The sequence below is a fragment of the Ammodytes marinus genome, assembly GCF_949987685.1.
Source record: "Ammodytes marinus genome assembly, chromosome: 21".
Classification (NCBI taxonomy): Eukaryota; Metazoa; Chordata; class Actinopteri; order Uranoscopiformes; family Ammodytidae; genus Ammodytes; species Ammodytes marinus.
In genome coordinates, this window is record NC_137225.1 from 6,765,685 (window position 1) to 6,783,569 (window position 17,885).

General features: G+C 42.4%; 1 protein-coding gene across 1 annotated transcript in view; it reads right to left on the reverse strand.

The window, feature by feature from the left end:
• itgb1a (integrin, beta 1a) overlaps window positions 1-17,885 on the reverse strand; it is a 33,304-nt gene that overhangs the window by 3,589 nt on the left and 11,830 nt on the right. The window contains exons 2-14 of the mRNA XM_080049953.1: window positions 10,600-10,666; window positions 9,914-9,999; window positions 8,890-9,109; window positions 8,641-8,811; window positions 7,198-7,436; window positions 6,736-6,891; window positions 6,101-6,196; window positions 5,019-5,108; window positions 4,785-4,925; window positions 3,855-4,057; window positions 2,990-3,228; window positions 2,403-2,625; window positions 1,065-1,300 (exon numbers count right to left, since the gene is read on the reverse strand). Coding sequence (XP_079906079.1) covers window positions 1,065-1,300; window positions 2,403-2,625; window positions 2,990-3,228; window positions 3,855-4,057; window positions 4,785-4,925; window positions 5,019-5,108; window positions 6,101-6,196; window positions 6,736-6,891; window positions 7,198-7,436; window positions 8,641-8,811; window positions 8,890-9,109; window positions 9,914-9,999; window positions 10,600-10,666 — 2,167 coding nt within the window. The remainder of the gene's footprint in view (window positions 1-1,064; window positions 1,301-2,402; window positions 2,626-2,989; window positions 3,229-3,854; window positions 4,058-4,784; window positions 4,926-5,018; window positions 5,109-6,100; window positions 6,197-6,735; window positions 6,892-7,197; window positions 7,437-8,640; window positions 8,812-8,889; window positions 9,110-9,913; window positions 10,000-10,599; window positions 10,667-17,885) is intronic.

Sequence of the window (17,885 nt, forward strand, 5' to 3'; positions counted from 1 at the left end):
CTGGTTTGTGCAAATGAACATTAGTATGGATCCTTTGCTTTTGTATTCATTCAGTTCTATTGTTGTACATCTCCTTTCCTACCTCCCTAAAGGTGGAGTCAGCTATTCTTGAGAACACTTGGTGTCATAATTACTTTTTGTCAAATAATCTGTGAATATTCTCACGATCTGCTACCTCTCCGTAATGTGTGTGCGACAGGGGAAGAAATCCATTGTTTATACACAGCCTAGGCTCTGTAAATGGCAAGTTGCTAGCTACAGTGGGCCCCTTTGTTTACATACCACTTTAGAGACATTTATTATTTTACCTCCATTTAGCTTTTTTACCATTTGTCTATAATATATATTTTTTATTTATATAAAGTATATAGGCCTACATATATATATTTTTTAATAATTTTATTTACAGTATAGCTATGTCGTTTTTTTTAACAGAAAATTATGTTTTCATGCTGAGCCATTAAGGCCCAAGGCCGCCTAAAAAAACACCTTCGAAACCATAGCATTGTTTCAAAACAGCCTCCCAAAACCTGCACAGAATGGAAACGTTTACTAAATCAATGTATTCTCAGCCTCTGTAACAGATAGACACATGGAATAAAGAAACATTTAAAAGCTTAAACCCTTGGCCTTAACTGGTCATCACTAACTCTGCCCTATAATTCATGAATATTATTTTTTTAAATCAACTACCATCATAACAAACATGATACATTATAAGATTTCTTAGCCTCTGCAGTAGATGAAAAAACAACAACATTTAAAAACTTTTAACTGGGCTTTAACTGTCAGTTACTTTTGACTAGATTCTTTGCCACATAGGTTTCATTGGCAATGATGCTGTCAGTCCTTAACGGGTTAACGTACACCTATTTTGATCCTCTGAGCATTTTTTAAAATAACAACACAGTGTGAAAAACATACCATCACACAACTGTATGTCCATTATACACTAACACTCTTTATTTTGTCAGACCACCACCTCTGCCCCTGTAATTAGCGCTGCTCTGTGTAACTGACACCCTCCCACTCCCCGGCTCATGTTCACCCAGCCCTGAGCTCACCGGGTGTGGACACCACGTGGACCTCCTTCTGGGTGTTGTTGTTGATGGCGTAGGTGTAGTAGAACCAGCAGTCGTTTGCGTCCCGCTCCTTGCAGTGCATGACGGGGTAGGACGCGTCGTTGGGCTGGGGCAGCTTGTCCCGGTCGGTCACTTTGATCAGGGTGAAGTAGTCGCAGTCTCTCATGCACGTCTCCTGCTTCTCCCCAGTGTTAAAGGCCCGGCACTGGACACACTCCCTGGTGGGAAATGTGTGTGTGGGGGGGGGGGGGGGGGGTTCTTGTCGTTAGTGATGATGAGATGTCATGTTTTAACTGCTAGGAAACCAGGAAATACCCCTCTGCCTCAAATCAGGAAGGAAATGCCAACCGTGGAAAAACACAATGGGGGAAAGCTAACACTTGTAACATACCCACTAATGGGCTCATTCAGGCGTGCTGAAACTCATATCAGTTTGGCCAGATTTTGGGGGATTTTCACACACATTGTTGTAGTTCCGCAATGGTTACAGCGAAAATACGGCATGTGAGCATTTGATTAAGATAGACCTATCCAGCGCTCTTAAGAAATGTCCGTGTAAGGTCTCATGAAGTATTACATTATTTTAAACATGCAGTTTATAATATTTATTTAAATTTTTTATTCATTTTATATTTATTATTTCAACATGTATATGACATTGCTGTCATGTGTTTTTGTTTTCTTCTGTCTTTTTATAAATCTAAAATATATATAGGCCTATATATGTAAATTAATATATCCTTCCAGCTTGACAACGACAGCATACAGCATACAAATAAATTGAAAAAGCATGTTGTACATTGATGTGAATTGGTGTGGGACCATAGATAGTATATAAAATGGATGAGCATCCGGGCTGACCTCAGTTATTCCAACTGCATCCAATCTTCCTGGCCTATGTGCGTCGCAATCTTCTCCGATTTTGACTCCTTTGTATCATATTGTATGGAATGTATAGACCACTGAGGCAAATGTCTACTTGTGATATTGGGCTATACAAATAAAACTGATTTGATTTGATTTGACTCCACTTCGTTTCCTCGTAGCCAAAAAGGGCATTGATATGAGGGAGGGAGATACGCCCATCTAGCTGACATATACCTCCGAGGCGAAGTGAGGGCTAACGGGCAGCTAGCTGTCACTATAGAGACTGCGCTCTTAATTATTTATACATTTTAACCTCCAATAGAATAAAAGCTAGCCTGGTAAAAAAAATTAAGAAACATGCCCCTAGTGGCCACATGGCAAACTGCATGTTTAGTCACTTCAGCATCGGATGCTGGTAGAACTCGCTGTGGTTGGGGCTTGTGCTGGACTTACTTGTGTTCAGTGCAGACCCCTGGACAGGTTGGGCAGGTCTCACAGGTGGGCCCCTGGAACTTGGGGTCGGTACACTTGCAGGTGCCACATTCACACTTCCCCCTGCCGTTACAGATCTGCTTGTTGGAAGCCATACACGTGCTGTTGTCCAGGGAACAATCACAGGCAGTGCCGGTCCACATGGGCTCACAGATACACTTTCTGCAGTCACAGATCCCATGGCCTGGAAGAGAGAGAGAGAGAGAGAGAGAGAGAGAGAGAGAGAGAGAGAGAGAGAGAGAGAGAAAGTTCACAGTAGATGAATAGGGTACAGTTTTTGAGTTAAATATTTCATCAAAGTTTTTACACAATAGATTTTGGACCGGTACAGCCTTTTTTCATTTTATAAATAAATAAGTACAGGTCTTACAAAATTAAGATCAAAATGTATCATGATTCACACACGTAACCACATACTAACACATCTTTTTGTAATTACCTTCAGAATGGTGCTAAGAATGATGATGGAAAGTGTAGTTGATTGTAATCTTTTAAACAGTCCCTATGCCCCACTACATGCCCGAGATCTTCCCTTTCGGGTCACTCACCTCCACACAGTTTGTTTCCAGAGCGGTCGCAGTTGAAGTTGTCACAGTCGCAGTAGGGTCCGCTGTACCGCTCCTCGGGGTTGTCCCTCTTCTTGCACTCACAGGTCCCACACACACAGTCTCCGTTGTTGCTGCAGATGTCCGTGCCGTTGTCCTTGCGGCAGGTGCGGTCCATGTCCTCCGTGGCCACGTCGTTACTGCTGCACTCACACTGTCGGCCCACGCGCCCTTCATTACACCTGGGACAAAGGGGTTTGTTTAAAGGTCACATATTCAACTCATACTCAGGTTCAAAGTGTAATTTGAGTTTGGGACTATAAACTCTTTTCATGGTGTAGGGGTCCAAGAAAAAAAAACCTTTATATTTCTCACAGTGCCATAATTGCTAAATTTCCTCTTTTCAGCCTCTGTCCAAAATGCTTTGTTTAGCAGCCCTGTCTCTTTATATTAAGCGCCGCAATCCAAAAAGCCTGTTCTTCTCTTTAGGGCTTATCTGACTCCCTATTTGAATCTAACTGCCAAATAGATTTGGGTGTATCTGGGGGTGTGCTCATCACAGGTTGAGGTAGTGCAAGTTATGTTGGTAATGAGGGGGCGTGGCTTCTTCCCTTATAGCATCATATGGGGAGAGAAATCCGCTTTTCAGAAAAGTGAAGGTTGAGGAAAAAGTGAAAGGGTTGTTTTTCCTCCTGCTTTTGGAGTCTGTAGTCACATGGGGGACCCATACTAATGTTGACAAAACATGAAGAAGTGCATTTTGAATAATAATAGGTGATTTTTAACAACAACTCTGAAACTCAAAGTAAGACTGGATCCGAGATCTGGATGTTTTGACTGCTTTTAGTGTGGAATTCTTCAGACTTACTTGCAGGCTCCACACTCGAAGGCCCCGTTGCCAAAGTGGCAGTTGGAACTGTTCTTGACGGCCTCCTTGCTGCATTCACAGTCGCAGATGAAGTTGAGTGTGATCTCCACCTCCTCCGTGAAGCCCAGGGGCTTGATCTTGATGGTCTCAGGCTTAGGTTTTTCGGGGCAGCCCTTAGACGTCACACTGATGGTAAACGTAACCTGGGAGCAAATGACGGAGAAAGCCAAATAGTGAGATTTTTGGTCTTTGAAAATCTCAAAAACAAAATCGCTGTAAAGGTCAATCAAGAATCGAGTTAAAGCAAAATAAACCACTGTGACTGGGAGCATTTTTGTTAGATGGAAACGCATCATGTTGTTTCAATTAAGGAAAACAGCTAGTGTGCTAGAGTTCTTTTGGACGGCTTGTGCATGATAAATAATGCTTTCTAAATCCTGGGTTCCATGCGCGAACAGCAGGAATTTCATTCAGCTTAGGAAAATAATATTTAGCTGGAGGTGGCTTCTCTTTTCCTACTGCTACTTAGGTATAACCAATGCATTTACAATTTTTTTTACAATCATTCCTATTTGAATACTACTTATTGCTAGCTTGAATTCCAATTCTAAACTTGGGTCACATACAAGCAGACCTCTATACTGTTATTCTATTAGGCCTTATTGCTCTGGCAACTTTAGACAGGGGCCTACTTTTACTCTACATCTACTCTATTGTACATCTACTCTACTCTACATCCATTTCTCGTTAGCCTAATAGCATAATTGCCTGAGTCTGTCATATTTTAAGGGTTATAGAGTAGGGTAAAGTACAGTAGATGTAGAATAGAGTAGATGTAGAGTAAAAGTAGAGTAAAGTAAATATGATTTAGGCAATTATGCTACGAGGCTAACGTAATCTTTCTGTTCAAGACAACTTCCTTATCCCCACCTCGTCCCCGATGGAGATGTTGGAGCACTTGCGTCCGTTCTCTCCCTGGTTGACCACTCCGTTCTTACAGCGGGCCGTGTACGCGATGCTCACTCCCTCTGGCAGCTTGCTGTTCTCCAGAATAACCTCTGACGAGAGAGACTGCCATAAAAAAAACAAAAAGAGTTTGAATGCTTTAATGTGGCTCAAATGAGGACATTATACATTGATTTAAAAATCTCATTGTGTACTTACATTATACGCGTCTATGATGAGGTTGATGACATTGCTGGAGTTGCCAGACAGTATGCCCACTGCAGACTTTGGTATCAGATTCTTCAGCTCCTGAAGATAGAGAGGAAACGTTTGGCACAAAGCTGTTATATTCTTCTGATCCCTAGAACCAGGGTCAAGTATACCTTCTTTGAGCTTGTATGGAGTGTAGCACATCCTTTAGAACTTTCATTCCAGACTGACAGCGTCGATTCGAACCGTGAAATCCCTTAATTGTGATCGCTTTGAAGCATTCTGAAGCTACTATACTGTGAGGCTATGCAATGAAAAAGTTATGCTAACTGTCAGAACGAGCAACAGCCCAGGTGGATATTTTATCCACTGGGCATCTTCCAAACACACACACACACACACACACACACACACACACACACACACACACACACACACACACACACACACACACACGCACGGAAGGAATGAAGAATGAATGTGTTCCAAATGGAGCTTTTCCATTATACAATGCCAGCTCTTTTCTGCTCTCCTTTGGTGTCAGGTCCTTTTCTGTAGGTGGTTTTCCATAACACAGAATCCCCATGAAAGCAACGCCTCTGTGAAGCTGTGAGTCATAGTGACGGTAACGGCTATCATCAATATCTATACGTTTCTAATATTCTTTATTAAGGCTTATTAATTTATTTTATGGATAAAGTAATGTTCAGTCCTTTACCTCTCAGAGAAATGTGCCGTGTCACAGCAGGCTTTCTTATTTTTAATGTTAACCAACATGCTTAATGCTTGGTTTGGAAAGAAAGTAGAACAAATACTGGAGAGAAAGCAAGCTCCGAAAGTGCTGCGACCACTACAGTACCTTGGCTGATTGTTGTGCAGAATAGCCTGCAACCAACTGAGGACGCTCTGACCAATCAGTGGTCTGCAGTGTTTCATGTCACCGTTTAGTAAGTGGAACCAGGTAGCAGGGACTTTTTCATAGTTGAAAACCAAAAACGCGAGTAGAGTAGATTTGAGCTGATCAGGTACCATGTAGTGGAAAAGCACCAAAAGTGTACCAGACAGAGAACAGAGGAGCAAACAGAACTCACTTGGTAAACAGGCTGGAACTCCTCCGTGACTGCAAAGATGGTCTGTATGTTGTTGTCGCTCAGCTTCTGAACCAGGTGAGCAATGGAGGGATAGTCCTTTAAAACAGAATGGAGGAGAAAAGGTCAAATTTACAATGGAACACAGGCTCCACATGAGTGGCAGTGTGTGCTAGCCTGTAAATCCAGACCCTATTTAGCCAACAGCGGGGTTAACTGGTAAATTAAACTTTTGCTGTGTTCTGTCGGCAAAACTGAAAATTCTTCTTTCTTGTTCATGAAATATTTGAGTTCCGTTTTCCAAATCGTTAAGTGTCGATGCTAAAGCCGTTTCAAACTCAAACAACGTATCCGCAGCCATCTTTGATGTTTACTATCACGGCTTCGACGGTGCATGCCAAGCACTGCGGTCATCTGCTCACGTCCGCCCCAGAGCACCATACTCCCATATATAGGGCTCTGGCTCGCCCATATCAGACAGAACGTTTTGATTGGTAAGTCAGAATTTTCTGACATAGTTAATGAGCTTCGTGCCAATTTAAATTTGTCAGTGGCAGGTCTGGATTTCCAGGCTAAGTGTGTGCCCCAATTCAGCTACATTTGATATAGAAACAGCCGAACAATACTGAGCTACTTACGTAGTAGTGGCTCATGGTGTAAATGTCGTTCTCCAAGTGGCATTTCCCATCGTTTGGCAGGACGATGCCTCCCAGTTTTCCGTCGCCGGCAAAGTGGAAGCCAGCGTCGGTGGAGAACACCAGCAGACGAGTCACGTTCCTCCAACCGATCTGGTCCTGAGCATTCAGAGAGAGGAAGGGCTTTGAGTTGAAAATGTACTCTTTAAAAGAAGCTTAGGGAGGATAGAATGTTTCAAATTAACTTTTTTTATTATCGCTGCATCCAAATAATGCCTTGTAAAGAGCTAGGACTCGTAAAAAAAAATATATTTTCACACATCACCACATAAACACATTTATGGGCGCTGTATCCCTCCGAGCATAGGGGCCCTAATTGTGGGAAAATGATCTTGAATTGAAAACATAAGCGTGATTATTTCCGAATGAGGTGCACCAAGACGTAACAGTGTTTTGCTTGCTTACCCCACACACAGCCACTTGCATGATGGCATCAAAGCCGCCCTCTGGAGAGTCCAGGTTGCCAGAGATCTGCTGCTGCCCCACTAGGTCGTTGAAGTGCTTGCCGTTGCTGGTGAGCCTCAGGACGTTCTTGTAGCTGAAGGGGCTGGTGCAGTTCTGGTCTCCTGTGCACGGGTTGAGCAGCTTGGCCGGCGTGGTGCTGATGTAGGGCATGACTGTCTTCTCCACAAAGGACCCAAAACCTTTGAAAGACAGTTGGATTGAAGAGTTTAGGGTGAAAAGTCGAGAAGTGATTTGTGGAAAGGCTTGCACGAGATGCGTAGGTTTGAGACTGGATCCAGCCGAGGTAAGATGACACCAAATGCATTCAGAGATAGATAGATAGATAGATAGATAGATAGATAGATAGATAGATAGATAGATAGATAGATAGATAGATAGATAGATAGATAGATAGATAGATAGATAGATAGATAGATAGATAGATAGATAGATAGATAGATAGATAGATAGATAGATAGATAGATAGATAGATAGATAGATAGATAGATAGATCCTTTAATAATCGTTTACAGGAAATTACAGAAGGAGGTCAATGAACCCTCCAGTGGTCTTTTGTTTTGTTTGTTTGTTCAAGTCAGATACAGGTCCTTTAAATGTAAGGTGCAACTTATCGTACCAAAAAGAGGACACCTGCAAATACAAAGTGCTAAAACATTCCTCGGCACCCCCACACACATATGTATTGTTTTTTGTCTGTATAAACAAGTATCTGTAAAGTAACTATGTTGATGGGTTTTTTAGTGATGTTGAAAACATATAATGATCGTGCAACATCAAAAAATCATTCTCTAAATTTTAAACTTTATTTTACATAGTGTGTGGGCTTTTGTCGATGTCAACAGGAAGTTATGTGTTTCCATGGAGTCACTGTGGTCTACCGATTGAGCGCTATTTTATAAGCCTACATTTGTTCACCCTTTGGTAAGTTGGCACCATTACAATGGACGGCGAAGTATTAGCAGCTCCTATTTGCAATGTACACATCGATGTAAAAACAACTGTCGCCACATTATTTCTGTACAGAAGAAAACTTTAAAATGTGATGATTTTTCAGGTCAAGTTCCTGTAGGATTGCCATTTTTTGATTGTTTCTAAGCAAATTCATATTTTAAAGTCTCACTGACTCTAATCACTTGGAGAAGAAGTAAACATTTTGGGCACAGGTATTTTTCAACGTGCCTAAAATATATGAGCTTTGAGGCACCTGGCCCTCTTTCCTCAGACAGTATCCTTGCCTCGCGTGTCACCCTCTGGCACACACTTTGATCCCAAACATTTTTTTGCTAGATTTGATTTGGTATTAATATTGCCGTAGTTTAAGAACAAGCACACAAAACAAAACAAAAATGCGAAAAAGAAAATGTCTGTCTTTCACGTCCTCACCTATCCTGAAGTCAGAGGTGATCTGTGACATCTTGTCCATCAGACGGGTGCCCAGGATCTTGACGTTCTCCAAATCGTCCTTCATGGAGAAGGACAGGTCCATCAGGTAGTACAGGTCGATGGGGTAATCCTCTGCTCGTTTGAACTTCAAGTCGAAAGACTGGGGCTCACCTGTATCAAGTTTCCATAGTTAAAAACCAGTGATGCATATGCAACCACTACTAGAGAATAATAGCCATATGTCCTCACCAGATCTGAGGGTCAGGCTGAGTTTCTGGGGCTGGATCTGTGTGATGTCCTCTGGCGAGAGCTCAATGTCTCCCTTCTTGCGATGCGTCACCGTCTTGTTTTTGAGGGTCTGCTGTTCCCCGTGTGGGCTCTCTATCATGGGCTCCAGACAGCCCCTCTTTACTAGAGACTGTACCTCGTCACAGCGCGTAGACACAGTCTCGCCCGGTTTCAGGAAGTCCTAAAAGACAGCAGCACGGGGAGACTTAAAGGGGCCATACATCAGCAAGTGAATATCAGTGTCATGTACTGGGAAGCTGTTAAAAGCATAACTGTCTTTTGAGGCTCTGAAGGAGCTTTCATCAGGGGTTACTGTCTCAGACTTATCTGGGCTTAGGCTCGGAGACTACGAAATCTAAAACAGAAAGCGTGTGTTACAAACTGTGGGCGCTGTGGACATGTAAATTAGGCAGAGGAGGTCTCACAAAAGACTCTATTGAGGCGCATTATGGAAAATGTATGCTTCTAACTGTGCTACAAACTTATAGTCAGCTTATTTGAGTCTTTTATTGAGCAAATATACTTTTGCTATTACTGCTTTTCTACTATTTATTTTCTTGATGAATCCGGATTCGTCATCACCTCCACAACATCAGAGAGTGGTTGCAATTCTCTGTTTGACCAAATGTCCAAAACCGATATGGATGAAACAAAAGCATCGAATCTGGAAATATTAAAGTATAGTTCATTTAGTTGCAGATGGCTCTATTGTTGAACCCAAATATATTCCAGTTTATGACAGTTTTACTAGGAATGTTAGCACCCCCCTACATGAAGATTATTTGCTGAGAAATCCCCCAAAAAATAATCAATGACTTAAGAAAAAGATCAAAATATAATCATCTGACACAGCCTTATACTAGGCACAATTCAACAGAACTTGCCTACTATCACTGGATGACTAAAAGCATTGTAAGGGGGCGCATCAAACCACATTTCTCAGCAGTAATTCTAGCTGACTGCTTTGCTTTGGGGATTCACTCACTGGGTCTTTACACCAGCCACACTTGGCTCCAGCCTGGATGCACTCCCCGCAGTATTTGGCGTTGGCATTGATGCACTCGTTCCCCTCTGGTTGAACAAAGAGAGAAGAGGAGAGGAGAGAGAGAGAGAGAGAGAGAGAGAGAGAGAGAGAGAGAGAGAGAAAGAGAGAGAGAGTATGGGTATAGTCAGTCACATTGCCTGCAGAGTAAGCCGCCTGCTAAGCCCCCCGTGTTTACACATGGGTCGGTCTGGAACAACTGGTAATTGGAGACAGAGATGGAATATTCTTATGTCTTTTTCCAGTATCCTCTCTCTCTCTCTCTCTCTCTCTCCCGTGCGCGATGCTGAGGTGGATCTCTGCTCAATGACATCATTAATATAAAGAAGCCTCTCTCTCTCTCTCTCCGTCAGGCTCACATCAAACAACATCACGTAACAGCATAATGATTTTACAGCAGTAACGTAATGCATCCTTTGAGGAACTCCATAATAGCCTCCTTCGGACCATTTTTGGCCAAGATTAATATCAATATAAAAATAATATGAATGTATTTTTCCATTTCTTTTAATAATGTTCTTGATCAATACAGACCATATTCATCTTTATTTGAAGGGTTTGATGCCAGTAGGTTAACATAATGATGTCACTGTTTTATTTTTTAACAAGATGACTGAGAGACAGCTTACCTTTCTGAGCACTGCTGTAACAAAAGACTCCTAACACCGTGAATGTCAAGAACAGCTTCAGGTCCATCTGAAAACACACAAGTAAGAATACAGGAAAATACGTTAACATGTTGTGGTCTCATGGATATAACTGTAATATGCCTTATCTCTTTGTTAACGATACTAGCTGGGGGGGGGGGGGGGGGGGGGTGGTCGCTTGAATGCTTTTCAATTCATAATTTCCTGTACAGAAGGATCCACACGAGTGAGAGGGGGAGTGTCTGAGAGATGATGAATGGAATCTGTAATTTTCTGGTTTGTAATTGGACGGTAGTAAATCATCCAATGGGAAAGAGGCTTTGGCTATTTCTCAGTCGGTCAGCTGATTCAATTCAGACCACTTTCACACGCAAACATGTACAGTACACAGACTGACACACAGACACACACACACACATACAGACATCACACACACACACACACACACACACACAAACACTTGGCCCTGGCTGTAAGTGGTCGCGGCAATCCCCTTTTACTGTAAATAGCACCAGCTCCCTGGAGTAAAGGCCTCTCTCGCTGTATTGATCCCTTGTCTGTGTAGGCCCTTTGGTCAGCCATATGTATGTCTTCCTCTTAATGCAAAGCTCATGACTCCTTAAGGACGGGTGGAACTGAAGGACCTTTCTCTGAACTCAATGGCTGATTGTGTGAACAGACTACAGCTATACAATATGTCATCAACATCCATGATAAATACGGAGATACTTTTGTCTCCCATGGACAAAAACAACTGATATTTCTATCCCCAAGGCAAACACTGCCAAAACAAAAGTGTTTTAAGCTGACAATATTATAATCACGAGGACAGATGCTTACGCGCCCCACACACATCCTACCTCTACTGCGCGTCTACCTCGCGTCTGCGTCTGACTTTTGGTCACAGACTGTGAAATCAACGTAGAGCGAGCACACATCCAACCTCAGACGCACTGCTGAGGCGCGTCGGAGGCACGTCTGCAGCGCCGCTCCCCTTCACCTCAGGAGGCTCGCCTATTTTTTTCTGAGAGCAGCGCGTCTCTCTCGCGTCTCTGTGCTTTAACTGATAGAGAAATACTCTGCTGACAGTCATACCAGCAGCATTCACTCTAGTTACACGTTTACCCGGTGTGTTTATTTCAAAATAAAACATCCCTCAGTCGTATACGCAAATAATCCCTTTATTTCACGATGTAATTGTGCAATCAAAATCCGAGGGATTCAAAACCTAATTTTCAATTAGTTCTGGCATTTCATTTTTGGATAAATGACACATATAGAGATCCAATATAGTGAAGAAATAAAAAAGATCATGATGAGCGCAACAGTTTTCCGTTGCTCTATCTGTGTCTACGGCCTTCTTCTTCCCCGACCACACCCCCCTCTCTCTCTCCCGTATAAATCAGTAAAGTGATTTTTGAAATACTCTGCTGAGAGTCATATTGACTTCATACTGGCAGCTTTCGCTGTAGTTTCACCATTTCCTGGTGTGTCCCCTTCAAAATAAAACTTCCAACAAGCAGCAGCAGCTGCTGAGACGTTGCATGTGTGTCCGAGAAAAGTCCGAGAGAGGCAGCAGTAAGGTAACGCGCCCCACACACATCCTACCTCTACTGCGCGTCTACCTCGCGTCTGCGTCTGACTTTTGGTCACAGACTGTGAAATCAACGTAGAGCGAGCACACATCCAACCTCAGACGCACTGCTGAGGCGCGTCGGAGGCACGTCTGCAGCGACACTCCCCTTCACCTCAGGAGGCTCGCCTATTTTTTTCTGAGAGCAGCGCGTCTCTCTCGCGTCTCTGTGCTTTAACTGATAGAGAAATACTCTACTGACAGTCATACCAGCAGCATTCACTCTAGTTACACGTTTACCCGGTGTGTTTATTTCAAAATAAAACATCCCTCAGTCGTATACGCGAATAATCCCTTTATTTTACGATTTAATTGTGCAATCAAAATCCGAGGGATTTAAAACCTAATTTTCAATTAGTTCTGGCATTTCATTTTTGGATAAATGACACATATAGAGATCCAATATAGTGAAGAAATAAAAAAGATCATGATGAGCGCAACAGTTTTCCGTTGCTCTATCTGTGTCTACGGCCTTCTTCTTCCCCGACCACACCCCCCTCTCTCTCTCCCGTATAAATCAGTAAAGTGATTTTTGAAATACTCTGCTGAGAGTCATTTTGACTTCATACTGGCAGCTTTCGCTGTAGTTTCACCATTTCCTGGTGTGTCCCCTTCAAAATAAAACTTCCAACCAGCGAAAATATGGCAAAAAAAAAGAACAAAAATGGCAATGGGGCGCACGGATTACTGTCCAGACTCAATATAAATCATATGCATCATAGATGACATGAAAGAACTTCATTTTTAATGGGAATTATCTATGAAAACTCTATGTAGAAAGATAGGGCTTTTAGAAGCAGCGCTGCAGCAGCAGCTGCTGAGACGTTGCATGTGTGTCCGAGAAAAGTCCGAGAGAGGCAGCAGTAAGGTAAGGCGACGCGCTCCAGAGGTAGACGCAGGATGTGTGTGGGGCGCGTAAGGCGACGCGCTCCAGAGGTAGACGCAGGATGTGTGTGGGGCGCGTTAAGGACAATGGATTTTCACCGACCCCTAACTTGTCCTTTCACTAAATTCCACGCCACTGCTGCCGGATCAGAAGATTTAGTTAGCGCTGTCTTTTTTCGGGGGCCTCTCACCTCCTCTTTATTGGCGTTTCTAATAGGGGACAGATGGGAAAGGCTCCTGTTAGAGAGAGACACCCAATCAATGTGCCTGATGTAGCTTTAAGGTGCAGCAGCGGTGGTGGCCAGCCAGGGGATCAGCGTGTGCCCAATCTAATAAACGTGTGGAATGTACAGCAAAAACCATCATGAATCCCCACACGCATGGGAGTCATTTTTCATAGAGAAAACTCAACAGTAGCTAATCAGGCTGATATGAAAACATGAGGTTCCTGTTAGAGCTAGACGGACAGAGAGAGAGCTTTTTCTTCTTTTCTTTTTTCTTTTTATTAATTTTTTATTAAAGTTATATTAGACCAGTGGTTGTTGCGGTCTATTCATAGAGGCTACATTAAAAGACTGCATTCCCCTTACACTGTGGTAAAAAAAGCTCTGACGTTCAGTGTGCACGGTGTGGAGGGATGCATTCCTGAGCGTGCGTGCGTGTGTGTGTGTGTGTCCGTTTATATAGACACAGAGGGGCAGACGGCATGTCTCCGGCCCCCCAGATTAGATCAGCTGGCCTGAATCTCCAGCGCTGTGCATGGGGTGGGTGGCATGTGTGTATGTGTGACTGAGTTGAAGCCGGCTCTGCCACCATCAACACACCATATACTGAAGCTAACAGACTTATTGAGGGAGATAAGAAAGCCTGTCACTAGACCGGTGTATAGTAGGGTGATTTGATCCGTGTGGAAAAAGGTTTAGATAATGTTACAGTTAGTAATGCACGGCGTGAACATCTGATTTATGGCCGTGCCGAGGTTAGGGTGAAGCAACTTTAAGTTCACATTCCTCTTTAGACAAAACCACACACTTAGATGCTGGATTTTTTTTAGACCGCAGCTCCAAGGAATCATTCAAGTGCAAACTATGTCTGGGAATTGGGAAACGCCAGCTAGGTGTCAAGTTAGAAGAATAACCATGTTGTCCTCAAACCCATGGAGCTTAGCAACTGCACGAAGGAATGAATACTCAGTACAAAAAACAACAAACACCAGAACTACATTAAAATGTAGCAGAGAAAAAAAAAGAGAGCAGCCCAATAACTCTAGGTCTAGGAACAGGATGTTGCCCCCCCCCCACCCAGTCCACTTCCCAAGCCCGGGGTTCAGACATCATAAATACACATTGTCAGCGTTTCCAGGTGGTTTTGGTTAACATTGGACACTTTAATAAATGTAGTTTTTGTCTGTAACATTTGAGCAGTAACAAAGCAGAATATTTAGTTTGGTTTATTCTTTTTTTTTGTCAAACTACTATTTCCAAGGTCATGAATGAGCCTTTGTTCTCAAGGATTCTACATATTTATTGCTTCAATTGTCCATTATACAGACCTTCCACACATCATTTAAATCATTGTTTAGTCTAACTACGGGATTCACATACTGTATCCCTGCGTTCCGAATCGCATACTCTTTCTTTTTTCTATTCTACATACTACATCCGACGATAAAAATAATCTTGTTAGGATGCAGTATGCATACTATTGGGACATACTTTTACTCTTTTATTTCATCATAACATTGCGCCTTGATCTTGCCTCTTGCTTTTATATCCGTCGCATCCCCGTTTGTTTTCATATGGAGGCTTCGTCGATGTGACTTCACTTCACGTGCGCACCGGATTGTGGGTCAGAATCGCCCAAATAGGATGCAGTTTTCAACACTAACAATCTTGTCCGGATGAAGCAGGACATCCGGGTACTTCTAACCATCCTAAATCTGGCCACAAGAATCGGGACATCCTAAATCTTTTTTTCTACATACTATAGTATAGTAGAAAGTACGCGATTCGGAACGCAGGGCAAGTCTCTACTGGCCAGTAAAAGTTAAGTCCCTGACCCGGACTAATTCAAATGTGTCCCAAATTTATGTTTGTGTGCTAACAGTTTTACTTTAGAGAAATGTACCACTGCGCTGCAGCTTTTCTTGAGATCAATCAGCAATAGGACATTCACAAAGGCATTTAAAAGACACCATGCAGCATGCTTTCAAAATGAGGAAGTTCAGACGTAAACCAGACACGTCTCAAAAGATGCTGTATTATGTCTTAAACTGCCCACTATAAACTGTTTTCTATCAGGTAAAATTGAAGTTTTCTTTGCAATGCAGGTCTCTCTGTCATGTCTGTGCAGGAAGCAGCTGTGCAGACTTAGCCAACAGGTAAAGCAATATGCTTTTTAGCAGAGATGTCTGATCAACTGTAAGCGGCTTGATCTTTAAAGGGTTGTAATTGTGGATTTCCCCACTGAACTATGTTCTAGCCCAGTAAGGAAGCTGAAGATGAGACAGTTTTTTCCCCCATGTAGATCTTTATTGACAGTTTTTGACATTAACATGCAAGTTACAACACCATTATACCATATCTACAGATAGAAGTTGGCAAGAGAAATAAAAGAAAAACAAACTGCTTGGGAAGTGCCATATTATCACATCCTGGGGATGTAAGTATCTATTATTTATTGTTCTAGTCCAATGTCTTCATTTTGAGACCTGTTCTGAGTCCATTTTCTGTCGAATTGTGCTTCTTGAAGTCTCAGTGTGTGTCAATTTCTCCATTACGAATATCTCTTCAACAATAGTTAGCCACTGATTTTTCTGTTAGTGGGGTTTCCTTACACCAATGTCTGTTGATAGCTTTCTTGCTCGCTAGTAGCAGTATTTTGATTAAAAATACATCACTCGCAATAACATTCTCTTTTTAAAGTACATAGATAGAGCACCAAGCTACTTTAAGGGACCTCATATCCTAGTTTTTGCTTTAGCACCTCATAAACCATTTCCCAAAATACATTTATCTCCAGTGGCTATTCCAAAAAACATGAGAAGAAGAAGGATCATCATGAGACCCACATTCCTGCCAACATTTCTGACGTTTGTGCAGCTGCTTACTTTTTACTTTTGGTGTAATAACATAAATAAATCAGATTCTTCTAAGAAAATTCCCCCCAAATACCTGAATTGGTGGATAAGTGATTGGCTCATATGGCAATGTTGCTCTGTTGGTCGGGCGATCGCTCCCATAATTCATGTCTCCCCAGGATGAATTGTTATAACGTCGGTGAATATCCCTCTAGGAGGATATCAGCTCAAAATTATAACTTGGTCAATACCTTTATTTATAACGAATACCTGCTAAATGAAAGCTGGAGTGATGGATTACACAGAAAGCCTGAACACCAATACAAATCTCCCCCTCCCTTCCTGCTCCTTCAGAGGCTCCGCCCTCAGATACGCCTTGCCTTAGCAACAGCAGTCGTCACTAGCTTCCTGACCAATAGCATTGTTGTTAATAGAGTCACGGATGCTGCCTATAGCTGATTGGTTGGAGAAGTGTTGATGGTCTTAGTACGGTTCCCTTTGTTTACATACCGGTGTACAGAGCCTGGACTGTGTATAAACCCCAGAATTATTTTTCTGGACACACACAGAAAAAAGACGGGTAGCGGACGGTAAATAAATATTAACTGATTTTGACAAAAAATGGTTTTGGATTAGAATTGCTGATTCAATTTAATTTCGATCAGCCTCAGCTCAACTAGCACATGTTAAGGTGTAAACACACCGGGCCCAATGCTGATCGTCGCCAGAAAATGGAATCGGACGACATCAAGCGCGGGATGCTCAAGTAGGCCGGTTTCATAACGTAGGCTTTCATTATAACTGAGTTTATGCTGCAGACACACACACACACACACACACACACACACACACACACACACACACACACACACTTGTGGCTGCTCCTCGCCCAAACCCTTCTACCCTACCTCGACTATTTCTGAAAACGTGAAAACGTTGTGCACTCACAATCTAATGCTGTGTGCTGACTGTGTTTAGCCTACATGGAAATCCGAACATTCTCCGATACTATCGATAGCTTCATTAATCATGTTTGACAAAAGTGAAACTAATATCTGCTCCGCTGCCGTGGCAGAGCAGAGACGGGCTAGCCATCCACCAATCAGATTGCATTTCCCACCTTTTGTCCCTGGGCGGGTACGAATGATAAATACTACAAAACTAAACAAGACACAATAATATATAGACACGATATTAAACATTCAAAGGATAACAAGATACAATGATATAAATAGGATAGCATGTTTTAAAGTTTACGATAAGCACTAAATTGCATATTTAAAAAAATGTATACCCCTATCCCACTCGCACTACAACATTCTATAAGTGTGTTACTAGTTTATGTTACTGCAACAGAGTGTAAGGAGCGAGTACAACAAGGCCATAAAACCTACAGCAATACGTTTTTTAAAACAGTGACCCCTACCTTAAGGTCTCCGTCTAAGTTCTGACTTTCACAGACATATTGACCATGTCTTCAGTTTTTCATCTATGTTAAGTTTGGAAAAGCAATATTTGCAACATGCATTGCTCTCTTCTGTGGAAATCCAGAGTCATGATGCTCGGAAAAACCACAATACCCACACACCACTTTGTAAGAAAACAGATAATGCCAAGAAAACATTTTCTTGTATTGAGTAACATCACTATTATGAAGACTGTCCGATCGAG